The sequence below is a fragment of the Propithecus coquereli genome, unplaced genomic scaffold, assembly GCF_000956105.1.
Source record: "Propithecus coquereli isolate 6110/MARCELLA unplaced genomic scaffold, Pcoq_1.0 Scaffold10, whole genome shotgun sequence".
Lineage (NCBI taxonomy): Eukaryota > Metazoa > Chordata > Mammalia > Primates > Indriidae > Propithecus > Propithecus coquereli.
The window spans coordinates 2,763,522-2,782,618 of record NW_012133858.1 but is presented as its reverse complement, the minus strand read 5'-3'; the positions used below and the strand labels follow the sequence as shown (position 1 = coordinate 2,782,618).

Sequence of the window (19,097 nt, the reverse complement as noted above, 5' to 3'; positions counted from 1 at the left end):
TATATTTCTATTTAATGGAAATAAACATTTTGAAATTGAAATTACAAAACAGTACCATTTACAATAGTACTGAAAAGAAATACTAAATATAAACTAATACAATTTGTGGTAGATCTGGATGCTGAAAATTATGTTGATAAAAAAATAAAAGGCATTAATAAAACGAGAGATATAATGTATTTTGGATAATTGTATGACTTACTAGATATTGGTTTCCCCAAATTACATGTAGATTTAATGTAATCTCAAAATACAGCAAAATTATTTTTGCAGAAATAAACTGATTCTAAAATTTATATGGAAAGGTAAAGGGCCTAGAATAACCAAAGCAATTTTGAAAAATGAAAACAAAGTTGGAGAACTCAAACTACATAAGCCTCACCCTAAAACTACAGTAAATTTATTGTGCTACTGGTGAAATACAGACACATATATCAATGAAACACAGTAGAGTCCAGAAATAGACTCACATTTATATGGTCAACTGATTTTTTTTTAGAGTGAGGTAGTCACTAATTGAATGGCTGACTTTACTTTGTTAACAGCTTTATTGAGATATAATTTACATATTATAAAATTCAACCATTGTGAGTGTACAGTTTGATAATTTTTAGTAACTTTACATAGTTGTCACACCAATAATATCATTTAGTTTTAGAACATTTCCATCACCCCAAAAAATTACCTCATGCCAATATGCAACCCTCTTTCACATCCCCAGTAGATCCCCACTGATCTATTTCCTGCCTGTATGGATTCATTTTGTTCTTAGAATTTTTATATAAGTGGGACCTACATAATATTTACTTTTTTGGGTCTGAATCTTTCACTTAGCATTTTTGAGGATAATCCTTGTTGTCACATGTATCAGTAATTTGTTCCTTTTTATTGCTGAATAATATTCCATTGTATGGATACACCCCATTTATCCATTCACCTGTTGACAAACATTTGGATTTTTTTCAGTTTTTGGCTATATGAATGACACTGTTTATGTACTCTAATTATATATCTATAGATACTTTAAAAATGTTTTTACTGGCCGGGCGTGGTGGCTCACGCCTGTACTCCTAGCTCTCTGGGAGGCCGAGGCGGACGGATTGTTTGAGCTCAGGAGTTCAAAACCAGCCTGAGCAAGAGAGAGACCCCGTCTCTACTAAAATTAGAAAGAAATTAATTGGACAACTAAAAATATATAGAAAAAATTAGCCGGGCATGGTGGCACATGCCTGTAGTTCCAGCTACTCGGGAGGCTGAGGCAGGAGGATCACTTGAGCCCAGGAATTTGAGGTTGCTGTGAGCTAGGATGATGCCACGGCACTCTAGCCGGGGCAACACAGTGAGACTCTGTCTCAAAAACATAAATAAATAAAAATGTTTTTACTGAAAAATCCTGAAGGATGTTGGTCTGAGGTTCTATATACCCTAACAACATTTAATTCTATTTTTTATCATGTAATATCTGCTATGAAAAGAATATATAGCGTAAATTTAATATATAGGATATAATTGTATTGAAACTATTCAACCAAAGAACTAACATTACTATTAACTTGCATCTACAGCTATGTTCTTATTGATTCCATCTCCCCTGCCTCCTTTGTTATCAGAAGTAACCACTATCCTGAATTTTTTATCATCCTGTTGGTTTTAATATTATCACTTTGTGTATGTATAAACATTATTTACTTTTGCTTTTAAAAGCTTTATAATAATGGTTTCTTTCATTTTTCCATATCAAATTATAAAATTCATCCATACTGTTGCTTGTAGCTGTATTTCATTTATTTTCATTGCTACATTTAATACAAAATTGTCCCTTATGTGATTATATCACAACTTAGATCTTCTTTGGTCATTGGGCAATATGGCTGTGTCTTTTACTTTTTTTTTCCTTTCCTTTTCTTTTGCTGTTATAAATAATGCAGCTATGGAGAATCTTGTACATGTCTTTCATTATTTATGTATATATAAGAGTAGAATTGGTAGGTCATAGGGTATGAAAATACTCAAATTTATAAGATAATTCCAAACTGTTCCAAAATTTACAAATTTATACTCCCATTTACAATATAGAAGAATTCTCATTGATGTAAATCCCTTCCAACACTTGTTACTAACAAATTTCTAAATTTTTTGTTAGTATATGTTGAATATAAAATGGTTTCTCATTATGGTTTTAATTTGCATTTCCCTAACTGTTAAATAGATCAAACAATACAAGCTTTCTCTTCTGTCAAAGGCCCCATTCAAGTCTTTTGTCCATTTTTCAATTGGGTTGATTGCCTTTTTATTATTGATTCGAAGTTGTTTATATACTCTAGATACAATTTTGGTGGTTATATAGGTTACAAATATCTTCTTCCAGTTTGTTGCTTGCTTTTTCATTTTCTTTTTTTTTTCACATTTCTATTAATACATTATTTACATTTCTTGAGTCACTTTTTTTTAAAAATTTTTAATTTTTAATAATTATGTGTACATAATAGTTGTACATATTTATTGAGTACATGTAAGGTTTTGATACAGGCATACAATATGTAATAATCAAATCAGGGTAATTGGGGTATCCATCACCTCAAGCATTTATAATTTCTTTATGGTGATGTATTCCAGATATATAAAGTTTGTTAATTACATTTTCTAAATATTCTGTGTTCTTACTAATTTTTTCTATCAATTAAGAAGAGAGATTTCTGTCCAAACAAAAGTTTTGTTTTGTCAATTTCTCCTACTTGCTTTATAAATTTTGAAGACATTATTGAATACAAATTTAAAATTGTTATATCTTCCTTTTAAACTGAAACTTTTAATGTCATAAAGTGATCTACTCTATCTGTGGAAATATTTTGGCTATAAAGCCTATTTTACCTGATTTTGCCTTGGCTTCACCAAGTATCTCTTTGTTAGTATTTGCAGTATGTTTTTTAAATCCTTATACACTGAAACTTACTGAATACATATGTATTGAAAATATGTTTTTAAACTGCACAGACTTGTATTTTTTTCAACGCAGAGTTCCCAAGTTTATTTTAGCAGGAATATTTTAGCCCATATATATTTAATATGATTATTTATGTAGTCTGCTTAAATGCATTATTTTATTTGGTGCTTTGTAATAGTTCCCTTACTGAAATATATTTCTTTTTCTCTATATTCTCACTTATTTCAAAGATATTTTTTATTGTGGCCAAATTCACATAAAATTTACCATTTTAAAGTGTACAATTCAGTGGTATTTATTACAGTTATAATGCTGTACCTCTATTAAGTTCCAGAACATTTTCATCATTTTGAGAGGAAACTCTATAGCCATGAAGCATCACTCCCTTCATTCTCATCTTCCAGTCTCTGGTAAATACTAATATACTTATTGTCTCTAAGGATTTGTCTATTCTGGATATTTCATATAAGTGGAATTGTATAATATATGGCCTTTTACTGGTTTCTTTTACTTAGCATAATGTTTTTGAAGTTCATCCACTTTGTAGCATGTATCAGAAATTCATTCCTTTTTATGACAGAATAATATTTATTGTATGGATATACAATTTGTCTATCCATTCGTCAGTGGATGGGCACTTGGACTGTTTCCACCTTTTGGCTTTTGGGAATAGTGCTGCTGTGAACATTCACACACAAATTTTTGTTAAATACCTACTTTCAATTATTTGGGGTATGTACTTGGGAGTGAACTTGCTGGATCCTATGGTAATTCTGTTTAACTTTTTAAGGAACTGCCAAACTGCTTTCCACAGAAGCTGCACCATTTTACATTCGCACCAGCAATGTAGGAGGTTTCCAATTTCTTTACATTTTCTCCATACTTATTTTCAATTTCTAAAATTATAGCTGCCCTTGTGAGTATGAAGTGGTATATATCATTATGGTTTTGATTTGCTTTTCCCTAATGACTAATGATGTTGAGCATCTTTTCATGTGCTTGTTTTTTTTTGTTTTTTTTTTTGTTTTTTTTTAATTTCAGGACATTATGAGGGTAAAAACATTAAAGTTACACTTTATGTATTTGCCTCACCCAAACAAGGGTTAGGGGCATGCCCTTCCCCCCTACAATGCTCCCTGTGTCCTTTAGTTGTGGGTTTATCCCCCCATCCCCCTAATCCCTGGAGAGTATTTCTGCCATGTGAGCATCCTAGTGTTCATCAGTTAGTACCAACTCGATGGCGAGTACAAGTGGAGCCCATTCTTCTGATCTTCTTTGTATATCTATTATATTTTGGAAAAAAAGTCTACACAAGTCCTTTGCCTATTTTTTTTTAAATTGGGATATTTGCCTTTTTGTTGCTGAGCTCTTAAGAGTTTTTTACATATTTTGGATAGTAAACCCTTACCAGATATATGAGTTGAAATGTTTCACTCATTCAGGGTTATCTTTTCACCTGACAAAGCCAAGTTTATCAGTTTTTTTCTTTTGTTGCTTATGCTTTTGGTGTAATATCTCTAAGAAACTATTACAAAAATCAAGGTCATGAAAGTTTATCCCTTTGTTTTCTTCTATGAGTTTTATAGTTTTAGCTATAAATTTCCTTCTTTGATTCAATTTAAGTTAACTTTTGTATATGGTGTGAGGTAGGGGTCCAAATTCGTTCTTTAGCATATGAATATCCAGTTCTTCCAGTACCATCTGTTGAAAAGATAATTCATTTGGTCTTGGTTCCCTTGTCAAAAATCAGTTAGCCATAGATGTATATTTTTATTTCAGGACTCGCAATTCTATTCCATTGAATTATATCTCTAACCTTATGTCAGTACTATACAGTAAGTCCTTACTTAATATCATTGATAGGTTTTAAAAACTGACTTTAAGTGAATCAATGCATAATGAAGCCAATTTTTTTCTCACCAACTTTATAATTAAATGATGCTATTTGAGGACCTGTTATACATCATTTCACTTAAGGTTGCAGTTTCCAAGAACCTATGGACATTAAGTGAGGACTTACCATACTGTTTTGATTACTATAGCTGTACAGGAAGTTTTGCAGTTGGGAATTATGAGTCCTCCAATTTGCTATTTTTCAAAATTATGTTTACTACTTGGGATCCCTTTTAATTCTGTATGAATATTAGGGTAAGCTTTTTTATTTCTGCAAAAAAAAGGACATTGGGATTTTGATAGGAATTGTAGTGAATATGTAGATTGCTTTGGGGATATTGCCATCTTAACAATATTAAGTCTTCCATTTCATGAACACGGGATGTCATTCCATTTATTTATGCCTTATTTAATTTCTTTCAGCAATCTTTTGTAGTTTCTAGTGTGCACGTTTTTCATTTCTTTGGTTAAAATTATTCCTAAGTATTTTATTCTTTTTGATGCTATTGTAATTACTTTCTTTGCCGATTTTTCATTGTTAGTATATAGAAACACAACATATTTTGCCTCAATAGTGTATCCTGTAACTTTGCAGACTTCATTTATTAGTTCCAAATTGTTTCTCATTGGAGTCTTTTTGATCTTCTATGTAAAAAATTATGTCATCTGCAAATAGGGATAGTTTTACTTCTTCCTTTCCATTGTGGATGCCTTTTATTTTTTCATTCTAGCCTCACTTCTCTGGCTAGAATTTCCAGTACAATATGAAATAGGAATAGGAAAAGCAGGCACCCTTGTCTGGATCTTGATCTCAAGGGGAAAGCTTTCAGTCTTTTTCCATCGAGTATAATGTTAGCTGTGAGTTTTGAAAAATGCCCTTTACCAAGTTAAGCAAGTTCCATTCTTCTCCTAGTTTCCTGTTGTTGTTGTTTTAAATCATTAATAGATGTTCATTTTTTTCAAATGCTCTTTCTTGCATAAATTGAGATAATTATGTGTTTTTCTTTTATGCTATTAATATGTATATTATCTTGATTGATTTTCATATATTGAAATATTCTTGCATTCCTAGGATAAATCTTACTTGATCAAGATTTATAATTCTTTCCACACACATAATCATGTTGTTCATGAGTAACAATAGTTTTATATCTTCCTTTCTAATCTTTATATTTTTATTTTCATTTTTTGCCCTACTGAACTTGCTAGGTCTACAAGTTTAATGTTGAATATGATGGATAAGAGAAGGAATCCTTGTCTCTTTCTCTATGTATGGGATTAAACTTCAAGTATTTCACCAATAATTACAATATTTGCTGTTGGGTTTGGGTTTTTTTTTTTTTTTTAAATAGAAGCCCCTTTTCAGACTACAGAATTACTCTTCTATTTCTAGCTTGCTAGGAGGTTTTTATCATAAATAGATGTTAAATGTATCAAATTCTCATTTAATTATATAAGATTTTTCAAATTTATTTACTTAGTGCAGTGAATTATACTGATTGTTTTTTGAGCATTAAACCAGTATTGCATTCCTGAGATAAAGTCTACTTTGTTCTGAGGCAGTACCCTTTTTTAAATATCACTGAATTCTATTGCTTCACATTTTATTTAGGGTTTTATATGCATATTCATGAAGGATATTACTTACATGTTTCCTTTTTTGTAATGTGCTTGTTAGGTTTTGGTATCAAAAATATGGTGACCTCATAAAAAGAGTTGGGAAATGTTTCCTCTTTCTATTCTCAGGAAGATTTTGTGAAAAATTGATGGTAGTCTTTCTTAAATATTTAGTTGCATTCCCCATGAGGATATCTGTGTCCAGAATTGTCTTTGTAGGTTTTAAATTGTGATTCAATTCCTTTAATAGATATATGATTATTCACATTTCCCATTTCTTCTAGTGCCAGTTTTGTAGGCTGTTTTTTTCCTATGAATTTATTTCTTATATTTAATAGTATGTTGGTCATAAATATCTTCATATCTTTCAACTGATAAAATTTTAGTGATATTCTCTTTTATTAATGATATTTTTTCTTCTATTTTTCTTGATTAATCTTCTAAAACCTTCACCAACTTTATTATTTTTTTCATAAACCAACTCTAGCTTTGTTGATCTTTGCTATTGCACATTTGCTTTATTTTCTTTTTCTTTTTTTCTTTTTTCTTTCTTTTTTCTTAACACAATTGCATTACTGGGAAAACTTTCTATTTCATGAATTTCTGTTCTTCGCATTCTTTTTGTTTTTTTTACACTTTTGTGATTACTTTGCCATTTTTTTAACATCTTAAGATAGATAATTAGATAACTGAATTTTAGTTTTTCTTATCAACATATACAGTTAAGGGTATAGGTTTACCTCTAAATATAGATTTAGACACATCTAAATATAATGACACATTGTATTTTCACTATCTTTCAGTTTGAGATATTTAAAAGGTTTCTATTGTAATTTCTTCATTAATCCCTAAATTGGGAGTAAATTATTTAATTTCTAAAAATTGTACCTTTTCTTTATATATTTTTGTGATTGGTTTCTACTTCAATTCCACTGTGGTCAGAAAACATTTTATATATAATTACTATCTTGACATTTATTGACACTTGTATTATGGCCCAGCCTAAAGTCGGTTTTGGTGTGTATCCCATGTGCTCTTGAAAAGAATGTACATTCTTAAGTTGTAGAGTGTAATGTTCTAATCATATCAGTGAGGTCAGATTTATTAATCATGTTCAAATCTTTATTATTATGGATTTTTTCTATGATTTTTAAATCGGTATCAGAGAGAGGTTTATAATAATTTCTATTATTTATAGAAGATTTGTATTCTTTTCTATCAGATTTTGCATTGTATATTTTGAGGCTCTGTCCTTAAAATCCTAGTGGATTCACCATTTTATTATTTTGAAATAGTACCTTTTACCTTTGGTAATGCTTCTTGCTTTAACACTTACTGTGGTTGGCAGAATTCTAAGATGTCTCCCAAGATTCCTACTTCCTAGTGTATATGTCCTGTGTAATCTCCAGGACTGTGAATATGATAGGAAATATATCACTCCCCTGATAAGGTTAGGTTATGTTGACTTCCGGATGATAATGTAGTCTGGATAACCTCTTGATTTCAGTCTCATGGCAGCCTAGCACAGATCTCAGTCGTGTAGTAGCAGATGTCTGACCTACAGAACTGTGAGCCAACAAGTGGGTAAAGGTTGTCTGTCTTGATAGGCTTCCTTTTTCCGCATCCCTTGGCTAAAGAGAACCAGCTTTTGTTGAGTTTTTTTTGTCTGTTTCCATGCATAGTTCTACGTTACTAGCTTCTTCAGCTCCGATTCTGGGATATATGATGAAGAAAGAAAACCTATGCAAATAATCACCATGTTGTTCTTTGGGTCTTGGGGGCCCTAGCCAGTCTGATGCTCTCCACATTTCCCAGTCATTTTATGTTTGTCTTACATATAATTTCCAGGGATTTTACTTGTACTTAGTGAGAAGAACAGGGAAAAGTACCTCTGTTCTATCTTCCTATAGCAGATCCCTTATTATATTTTAAATCCCATATTTATCTTTAGCTATGTCTCTCTTTTCATTCCTAATATTAGAACACGAAATGAGTTGCTATACAAAACAGTGATATTTCTGGTGCTGTAAGTTTTGAAGCATACTTTAAATAAATATCTACTTGATAGGGATACAGAGCAGTGATTCCTGGATTTAGCAGGAATCAATAGATGTTGGTAAGGGCCATTCTCAAGTTAATATTCTATTATTTCCACATGAAGACTTCTCTGACTAATTTCTCATGATTTCTCCCTTCTGACTTTCTCTTGGTAATATAATTTATATTATGTTTTTTGTTATAATTCTGTTTCCAGTGGTTTGACTCTGTCTTCCACCAAGATTACCATCTTTGGATAGAAGCTGTTTCTTATAATTTTATTTTTATCTAAACTATTAGTCTTCATAGAGCAAAATTATGGAAAAACATCAAGACTCAGTAAACATCTTTTTGTTGATGAACTGATAACTCACAAAACACATTCCACTTACCCAGTGATAATAATTTCAGGATATGTTTGTGCCCCAATGTTCCACGCTCCTCCACTGATTGGCCACTCCTAAATAGATTATCCAGAGAGAATATATACCTTTTATTTTTAGTTTGAATGACTTCAGAATTTAGAATGAAATATTTTAAAATAATGGTAAAAGGTTCACTTAAAATTAAAAGCTATAAAATAATCAAGGATGAAGTGTGTAAGCTATATTTTAATTCTTCCATTGAACAAACACCTCTAATTGTACAATTCCATCTCCCTTAAAAATATAGAATTTAACCAATATTACCATTCATATAAACAAATAAAAGTATTTTTTTTTTTTGAGATAGGGTCTCACTCTGTCACCCAAGCTAGGGTGTAGTGTTGCGATCATAGCTCCTTATTACCTTGAACTCTTGAGCTCAAGCAATCCTCCCACCTCAGCATCCCAAGTAGCTAGGACTACAAGTATGCACCATCACAGTTGGCTAATTTTTTAAAAATTTGTGTACAAATGAGGTTTTGTTACATTGTCCAGGGTGGTCTTGAACTCCTGGCCTCAACCAATCCTCCTGTCTTGGCCCCCCAAAGTGCTAGGATTACAGGTGTGAGCCACTGTACGCAGCCAGAAGTATTTTTAATTCTACAAATACAGTGTTGCTACATGTGTCACATAGTCTGTGTACCATCAAACTATGGTGGTGCCATTTAACACAGAATCTATGCAAATACTGCCTCTTAGAATTGTTCATCCCAATGGCCCTGGGCAAATAACAGAAATAATAGATGGTCTGTTACAATTGCAAATATATGAGTCTTATAGTAAACATACCAGAAAGGAATTCAAGAATGTTGTTTAAAAAATGACTTTTAATAATTATGTCCCTTAAACCATTGATTAATTAATAAATGCTAAGAAGAAATGACTTGATTTTCTTAACACATAATCCTCCATCTATGACTCTTAATTTTCTTAACACATAGTCCTTCATCCCAAATAATTAAAGGTTACATTTTATGAGTCAAATGTGTTAGCTCAAGTACATACTTAGTACATAAATTTACATGATAGATAAGTATATCTTAGTATATAGTTAGTGTATAAGAAATTTGTATTTCTGTAGACTTAAAACTATGTAGCATTTAGGAAATTTGAATTTTAGAAGTTATATCTTTAATAGATGTTAGCCTATGACTTCAAAAAAATTTAGTTCAATTCCTCTTAAATGGAAAGTCAGAAAATAAAGTAATAGGAAAAAGTACGATCATGTAATACAAATATAAGAAAAGTTATTTATAATTTCTGCTTTTACCTTATTACTGTATCCTTGTTTTTTATGCTTGACTCCTATAGAATAGAGTACTAGAATCAAATCCGCAGGGCAGTCAGCAAAGTATGCTGTGCATGTAACTGGTGATTCATGAATGTCCATAGGATATGGATTTTCAAAGATCGGAAAACTAATAGATAAAGATAATATATTCATATCATTTTGCAAAGATAAAAAAACATGAAATATTTTGATAAAGTAAACCCTAAAATGTTTGTAAATATTAATTATAAATTTCACTTAATTGTTTTTAAGCACCATAGAACAAAGATCATATGAACAAGAATGCTTGGCACACTTATAACTTTGACTCAAACAGTACAAAAGCAATTTATGTAACCAAAACGTTTGTACCCCCATAATATTCTGAAATAAAAAAAAATAAAACAGTTATCTATAAAACATAATAATATCAGTACTTGTAGAATTTTACTTAAATTCATTTTCTTCCCATAATTCCAACATTCCACAGTGATACTGCTTTGCTAATATGGATATGATAAATTATATTAAATTGAAATTATGCAACAAGTTGACTTACTAGTCAATTTGTTAAAAATTATATCAACTAAACACTTTATGTACATCTTTAAATATTTATATACTTATAAATATTGAAATATTAGTAAATTTTGACATGTTTTTCAAAGAAAGTACTATGGTTTGAATGTTTGCCCCTTTAAACCTCACACTGAAATTTGACTTCAACGCTTAAGGTGGAGCCTAAAGGGAAGTGTTCTGGTTATGGGAATGGATCCCTCATGAATAGATTAATGCCCTCCCTCAGGGGTGAGTTCTCACTCTTACTGTGAGAGCTGGCTTAGCACTTCCCCCTTATCTTTCTTTTTTTCTGTCTCTCCATGTGATATCTGCACATGCTGGCTTCCCTTCACTTTCTGCCATGAGTGGAAACAACCCGAGACCCTCACCAGATATAGATGCTCAACCTTGGATTTTCTAGCCATCATAATTCTAGCAGAATCATAAGCCAAATACACCTTTTTTCCTTATAAATTACACAGTCTCAGGTATTCCCTTATAGCAACATAAAACTATGTTGCTATAAACTATTTCCTTATAGCAACATAAAACTATGACAGGGAGGCAATATATAGGCAATTTTTAATTTTTTGCAAATGTAACTGGAAAAAAATATGTTGTGTATACGGCGTGTGTGTGTGTTTGTGATTGTGTATGTTTTAAAGATCGTTTCCTATGTAAACTAGAAGACATAATTGAAATGAAGATTTATGGATGCAACAAATTTCATTTCCTCAAGCCTACTATAACCTTAAAAAATATGAGTATAGTATCAAATTAAAAATTCTTGTAGCTATTTAGAACTTCATACATACTGGGCACTCTACTAGGAGGAAATAAATATTATTCCATGCTACATCTGTTCTGGTCTATGTGATCACATTACTTCTAATACAATGGGTTTTTTGGGGGAATGAGGAATGGCTGTTAAAAATAATGTTCTTACATAGAAGTTAGGAATTTAGTCCAATTTTCAGAGAATGGGATGGGGTGGGGCTGCTGGGGGTGTCGGCTGAGGTTCTCTTTCTACCAAACTGAAATCTTACAGATAGTATCCCATGTAAAAATAGTTGTATATGTAAAATCAGGTGCAAAGGAGCAAGCCATGTTTAGTAAATGACAAGTAGGCTAAACCAGAAGGATCAGAGATTCCCTGTTTCAGAGTAGAAATTATTAACATTTCTGAGATTAAAGAGTTAAAAGTAAGATGAATGGATCACCTTGAAGACCAGATCAACAACTTGGGATTTGATAACAGTAAGGGTAACAGTGATAGGCTCCTGACAAGGTGAACAATATAGTGAAAATGTCTGAGAAAAATTATTTTAGTATATTGGCAAAAAGTAGGCAGAAAAGATATTGAAGGGGGAAATTAGAACAAAAATTTACAATAGGATTTTAGATGTAAAATGTAAACTAGTTGCTCTGAAAATAGAAATGAAGATATAGATCCAAGAAACTAAGAAGAGGAAATACTTGTAAGCCCTAATGCTTGCTTTCATGTTGAGGATTAAATGGAAAAGGAAAAAAGAAAAAGAGAAAAAAACTTGAAAAGGATTCCAAAGTTACAATTTGTTTAACATTCAACACAGCTGAGAGAATACTATTTGGAGGGAAAGAGAATATGTTCAGTTTTTGACATATTAAATTTCGTATAATAGCCAATGAAATGGTACTGTCATATAGATCTTAATACATGGTGCTAAAGAATGTAAAATGTTAAGATAAAAACTTGCTAACAAATGTTAATTCACATAGTTACATAAGGTAATGAAAAGCACATAAATAAATGCATAAAATGGTAATGTTTATGTTGAATAAATTTTACAATAAAAAATTCATAATGAAAAAATAAATGTATGTGCTGAAGAAAGTAGTTATTAAAAGTATAAATGTCAGGCAATTAAACAAGGTACAAAGAAACAGCAAATATGATGCAGAAAGAAAAGTTGAGTACCAAAGAGATCAGAAGAGTACATTTTAAATAAGACCTATATTAGAACTTCTTTTTTTTTTTTTTTTTGAGACAGAGTCTCACTCTGTTGCTCTGCTAGAGTTTAGTGCCGTGGCATCAGCCTAGCTCACAGCAACCTCAAACTCCTGAGCTCAAGCGATCCTACTGCCTCAGCCTTCCGAGTAGCTGGGACTGCAGGCATGCGCCACCATGCCCGGCTAATTTTTTCTATATATTTTTAGTTGTCCAGATGATTTCTTTCTAATTTTTTTAGTAGAGATGGGGTCTCACTCTTGCTCAGGCTGGTCTCGAACTCTTGAGCTCAAACAATCCGCCCGCCTCGGCCTCCCAGAGTGCTAAGATTACAGGTATGAGCCACCGTGCCCGGCCCCTATATTAGAACTTCTTAGAGGAAGAATCATAAATCTTTATACGTATGCAAAATTTAATCAAGTTTAATGTTTATAAATACAGCAGCTAGTCAGAATTCACAGTTAGGATGATCTTATGGCCCAAATCCTACATCTCCTTGAAAATACTGAGAGATTATATGCTGCAAATTAGCATAAAGAAGATCTCTGGTTCTTACACTTACAAACTACATGGAAAGTAGAATTCAGATTGTAATTTATTCAACAAAAATTTATTCAGAGCCTACTCCATGTGGGGACATATTCCCTCCTTCGTGGCAACTCCAGCCTAATAGGGAGGCAATCTTTAAGTAACAACAAATGGACATTGGCACAAATGCGTATGTGTCAAAATCTATGAAAAGAGGAATGTGGAGGCTATGAGAGTCCATACTAAGATATTTGACCAAATTATATAGGTAATGAAAGATTTTTTTTTAATGAAGAAGTGATATTTAGCTTGAGATTCTTATAGATAATACATTAATAAAGAGAAAAAGGGAGGGAAGATTATTCCAGGTAGAGGAGAGAGAATGTGCAAAATTCTGATACAAATAGAAGTGGCTAAGAGAAGATTAGTGGGTCTAGAATTTATAAGGAGGGAAAATTAGTTTCATGCTATCATCATTCATAATGAAAATGTGTAGCAAGAAGACAGTGTCCATTAATTTCAAGTCTACTTTTACTACAGTGTAAAGGAGTGGAGAGCACCACTGTAACAGCAGTATTCCCTATTTGTTTCAATTGCCTGCGACATAATGAAAGAGGAAAAAAAGTAAAAGAAGGCCCTCATCTTCTCTGCCACCAAAATCCTGGTCTGCTGTATTATCTGCAGTAGTTCAATAATACTTTTATCATGTGTCATTTTCCTTTAGTCAATAGACTAGCAGATGGCCAGTTATTATGTTGTACATAGTTTCATAACAATTCCTTTCGCTTAAGGACCCAGCAGAAATGCAATCCATTTTATATGTCCTGAGTCTCCAAATGCTTCTGTCCAAACATCAGGTGCTGCCTTTAAGACATCTTGCAATTTTCTCAGTGTTACCCGAACTCTCTGGGTTTAGTTTTCATCATTGAACCAAGCTGCATTTCTATAATTCTAGCAAAACAATATTCACATAAAGAATATTTACTATCTAAAGAATACCAATGCCAATTATCTAAAGTTTGCTCTGCATTTTAATTGTAACAAATGGAGTTTTTAAATTGTGTTAATCTGTACATGGATAACTTACTTGCTTTGTGTCAGGTCAACGACAATGAGATCTTTCTCCAGAAGTACTACAACAGCATAGGGTTCTTGAAATTCTACAAGTCAAAACAAAAAATTGAAAAGTTTTCACATTATATATTTTATAAAATCACCAAAATTTCATTTCCTTTATCTCCTGAACAAATGTTATTTCAATGATTTGAAAAGACCAAACTAGGAGCCCAAATAAGAAGTAATAAAGAGCACTTTAAAAGAATAAACATATGTTGTGTTTCTCAAATTTAATGTTAAGAGCACTACAGAGAACAAGGAAAAAATGAGAAGTTGCATTGTACAGAGTTAAATATATCTCAATAATCATGGGGTTGTAAGTAAGTGGTGGACTATGGGAAGAGAATGGGTCTGTCACCTTATCTCATAAACACTTATTCTGTTCTTCCATAACCTTATATTTTAGATCTGATTTCATGCCTATAATGATATGTACTGAGGAAATAGTAGTTCTGCTTCTTTGGGATATGATGCATGTTCATCTCCCTATAAGAACAATACTGCCCATACTATGAAGTTTACTTTCAACTCAATGTGATTTAAAAATGTACTTATACATCGCCTACTATGTGCCTAGGAGTATATACCTCAAGAAAGCAGAATATGAGGATAGGCTAAGATTTCCAAGTTCCAAAAATTTAACCCCCTCTCTCTTCCCGCTTCTTCCTCCCTCCCTCCCTCCCTCCCTCCCTTTCTTCCTTCCCTCCCTTTCCCTGCCTTTTCCTTCCTTTCCTTCCTTCCTTCCTTCCTTCTTTCCTTCTTTCCTTCCCTTTCTTCCTTCCTTCTTTCTTTCCTCCAATATGTTACAGAAACTGTCTCAAGAACAAAGGATATCTGGAGAACAAGACTGACAAGGTACTCATTCTCATGGCATTTATATTCAAGGCATGTTTACAAACTGTGAACAAGTAAATAAGCATTCAGAAAGTAATGTGAACTATAAAAAAAAGGTATGGCATAAAAATGATTTGTTGTTGGAGGAGAGGGTGGGCTAATTTCGAATGGTCAAGGAAGACATTGTTTTCCATCTATAATAAAGGACTAATGATGGAAAGCCACAGTGAAAGAGTTATTCTGAATTTAAGGGAAAGGTATTTATAAAAAAATTTTACATACATGATACTAGGTTTTCAGTAGCTAGAGAAGGTATTATCATTTTTCCATTTTACAGAGAAAACTGAGGTACAAAGAGATTAAGAGATTGGCACAAGTTTACACAACTAGTATGTGATAGAGCTGAAACTTCAACCCAGGCTTCCTGACTCTAAATTCCACTTTGTTTTCCTCATACCAGCAGTTTCTACTAGCTAATTGGAGAGGTATTTAATCCTAAACTCAACAATCAAATTTCAGGAATTTTGTCCAAAGGATTCAAGCTTTGGATGGGAAACTGAACTACAGGAATAGATGGCCTTCATAGTCCCTCCAGTCCTGAGAAGCTACAGAGTCTAGTCATTTTTATGTTATATCTCACATCCATATGACAGAAAAGCTCAAACACACACACACACACCTAAGGAAGAAAAGGCATGCATTGGTGCTTGGTACTTGGGTATATATCTATGTGACAGTATGTAGTCTGTATACTGTTTGCTACTCAAACTGTTCTCAAACTGAGACTTTCCCCCTTCTTCCTTGTCTCTTACAGCTGTTTTAAGTTTTCAACATTGTTTCAATATTTCTTGGGGTTTTTGTTTTGTGTTTCAGTTTTAAGAATAGTGGGGCTCCATACAACTCCTAGGTTATTAGGTATGGAATGTCCAATTTCCTTAAGTAATAAGTTTGATAGTTGATATCTCTGACATTTCACTTTGACACTTCTTTTTTTTTATTTCAGAATATTATGGGGGTACAAACATTTTGGTTACATATAATGCCTTTGCCTTGCCCAAGCCAGGTCTACAAGCATGCCCTTCTCCCATATGGTATGCTCCACATCCATTAGTTATGAGTTTACCTACCCCCCAACCTGACCGGCACTCAGTGAATATTACTACCACATGAGCACCTTAGTGTTGATCAGTTAGTACCAATTTGATGGTGAATACATGTGGTGCTTGTTTTTCCAGACTTGTGATAGATACCTCACTTTTTTTTTTTTTATCATTTTGTTTTTTTTATTTCAGCATATTATGGGTGTACATATGTTTAGGTTACGTGTGTTGCCCTTAGATACCTCACTTTGAAGGATGGGCTCCAGCTCTATCAAGGATAACATAAAGGGTGCTAGGTCACCATTGTTTTTTGTAGTTGAGTAGTATTCCATGGTATACATATACCACATTTTATTAATCCACTCATGTATTCATGGGCAATTGGGTTGTTTCCATATCCTTTCAAAAGCGAATTCTGCTGCCATAACCATTTGAATATAGATGTCTTTATTATAGAATGTCTTTTTTTCCTTTGGGTAGAAACCTAGTAGTGGGATTGCTGGATCAAATGGTATTTCCATTTTTAGCTCTCTGAGATGTCTCCAAATTACTTTCCACAGGGGCTGTACTAATTTACAGTCACACCAGCAGTGTAAGAGTGTTCCAATCTCTCCACATCCATGCCAGCATTTGTTATTTTGGAACTTTTTGATAGAGGCCATTCTCACTGGAGTTAGGTGATATCTCATTGTGGTTTTGATTTGCATTTCCCTAATGATTAGAGAGGTTGAGAACTCTTTTACATGTTTGCTGGCCATTATTCTGCCTTTTTTTGAAAAGTTTCTGCTCATGTCCTTTACCCATTTATTGATGGGGTTGCTTGATTTTTTTCTTGTTAATTTTCTTAAGTTCTATATAGATTCTTGTTATCAGCCCTTTATTGGATATTTAGTATGCAAATATTTTCTCTCATTGTATATGTTGTCTATTCACTCTAATTATAGTTTCCTTGGCTGTGTAGAAGCTTTTTAATTTTATCAGGTCCCATTTATTTATTTTTATTGCTGCTATGATTGCTTTTGGGGTCTTCTTCATAAATTCTTTGCCTAGGCTGATGTCTATAAGAGTTTTCCCAACATTTTCTTCCAGAATTCTTAAGGTTTCATACCTTAGGTTTAAGTCTGTTATCCATCTTCAGTTGATTTTTGTGAGAGGGGAGATGTGGGGATCCAGTATCAATCTTTTGCATATGATTATCCAGTTTTCCCAGCACAATTTATTGAATATTATTTTCCCCAATGTATATTTTTGTCTGCTTTGTCGAGGATTGGATGACAATATGAGGATGGTTTTATATCTGGGTTCTCAGTCCTGTTCCAAAGGTCTGTATCTCTGTTCTTGTGCCAGTACCATGCTGTTTTGGTTACTATAGCCTGGTGGTAAAGCTTGAAGTTTGGTAGATTGATGCCTCCCAATTTGTTCTTTTTGCTTAAGATTGCTTTGGCTATACGAGGTCTTCTCTGGTTCCATACGAAGTGTAGAATTATGTTTTCTAGATCTGTAAAGAATGATGATGGTATTTTGATAGTGACTGCATTAATTCTTTAGATCAGTTTAGGTAGTATGGACATTTAAACAATATTGATTCTACCAATCCATGAGCGTGGTGATCCATGAGCATCTTCTACAATTTCTTTTCTCAGTAACAAAATAGGCATAGATAGGACATACCTTAAAATGATAAAAGCCGTATACTATAAATGCACAGCCAATATCATACTGAATGAGGTAAAACTGAAAGCATTCCCGCTTAGAACTGGAACCAGCCAAGGTTGCCCCCTATCTCCACTTCTATTAAACATAGTGCTAGAAGTCCTTGTCAGAGCAATCAGACAAGAGAGGGGAATTAAGGATGTCCAAATGGGGGCAGAAGAGGTCAAACTCTCACTGTTTGCTAATGATATGATATTATATCTAGAAAACCCCAAGGATTCAACCAAGAGACTCCTGGAATTGAAAAATGAACTCAGGAAGGCCTCAGGACACAAAAGTAATGCACATCAGTCAGTGACATTCATGTACACCAATAATAGTCAACTGAAAATCAAATCAAAGACATAACACCATTCACAATAGCATCAAAGAAAATTAAATATTTAGGAATATATTTAGCGAAGGAGTTGAGAGACATATCTAAGGGGAACCAGGGAATACTGAGAAAAGAAATTATAGAAGATGTAAACAGATGGAAGACACTCCTTGTTTTGCTTTTTTATTCTGAAGGTACATTCTAATTCTTTTCAATGCATGTTTTGACTTGTGATTACCTTTCAAATTTTTTAGAGCAATTTTTGTGAAACCATAGAGAAGTCAAAAATTCATGTTATTTTCATATGTAAGTTCCATCATGGAACCAATGAAGCACAGAGAGCTCAAAATATCAACGACGTGTTTGAGAAGGATGTGACTAATGAACACACAGTATGTTGATGGTTTGAGAAATTCCATTCTTGTGATTTTAATCCTGAAAATGAGCCACATGGGTGACCTAAGACCAAGGTGGGTAATGATGAGCTGAAAGCTGTAGTGGAAGCGAATCCAGCTCACCCTATATGTGAATTAGCAGTAAGTTACTGTTCCAACAATACTGGACAATTTGAAACAAATGGGCAAGGTAAAGAAGCTGGATAGATGGGCACTGTATGAATTAAACACACATCAGAAGAGAAATCATCTTGAAGCTTGCCTTTCTTTGCTGTCAAGACATAAAGGTGCAGAATTTCTACACCGTATTGTTACGTGTGATGAAAAATGGATCCTTTTTCACAATTGCAAACATTTGGGACAA

General features: G+C 32.9%; 1 protein-coding gene across 1 annotated transcript in view; it reads right to left on the bottom strand.

Annotated features, from left to right (window-relative positions):
- Positions 1 to 19,097, bottom strand: part of STXBP5L (syntaxin binding protein 5-like) — a 386,990-nt gene that overhangs the window by 118,580 nt on the left and 249,313 nt on the right. Inside the window, 3 exon segments of the mRNA XM_012640519.1 lie at positions 8,884 to 8,951; positions 10,187 to 10,334; positions 14,347 to 14,419. Coding sequence (XP_012495973.1) covers positions 8,884 to 8,951; positions 10,187 to 10,334; positions 14,347 to 14,419 — 289 coding nt within the window.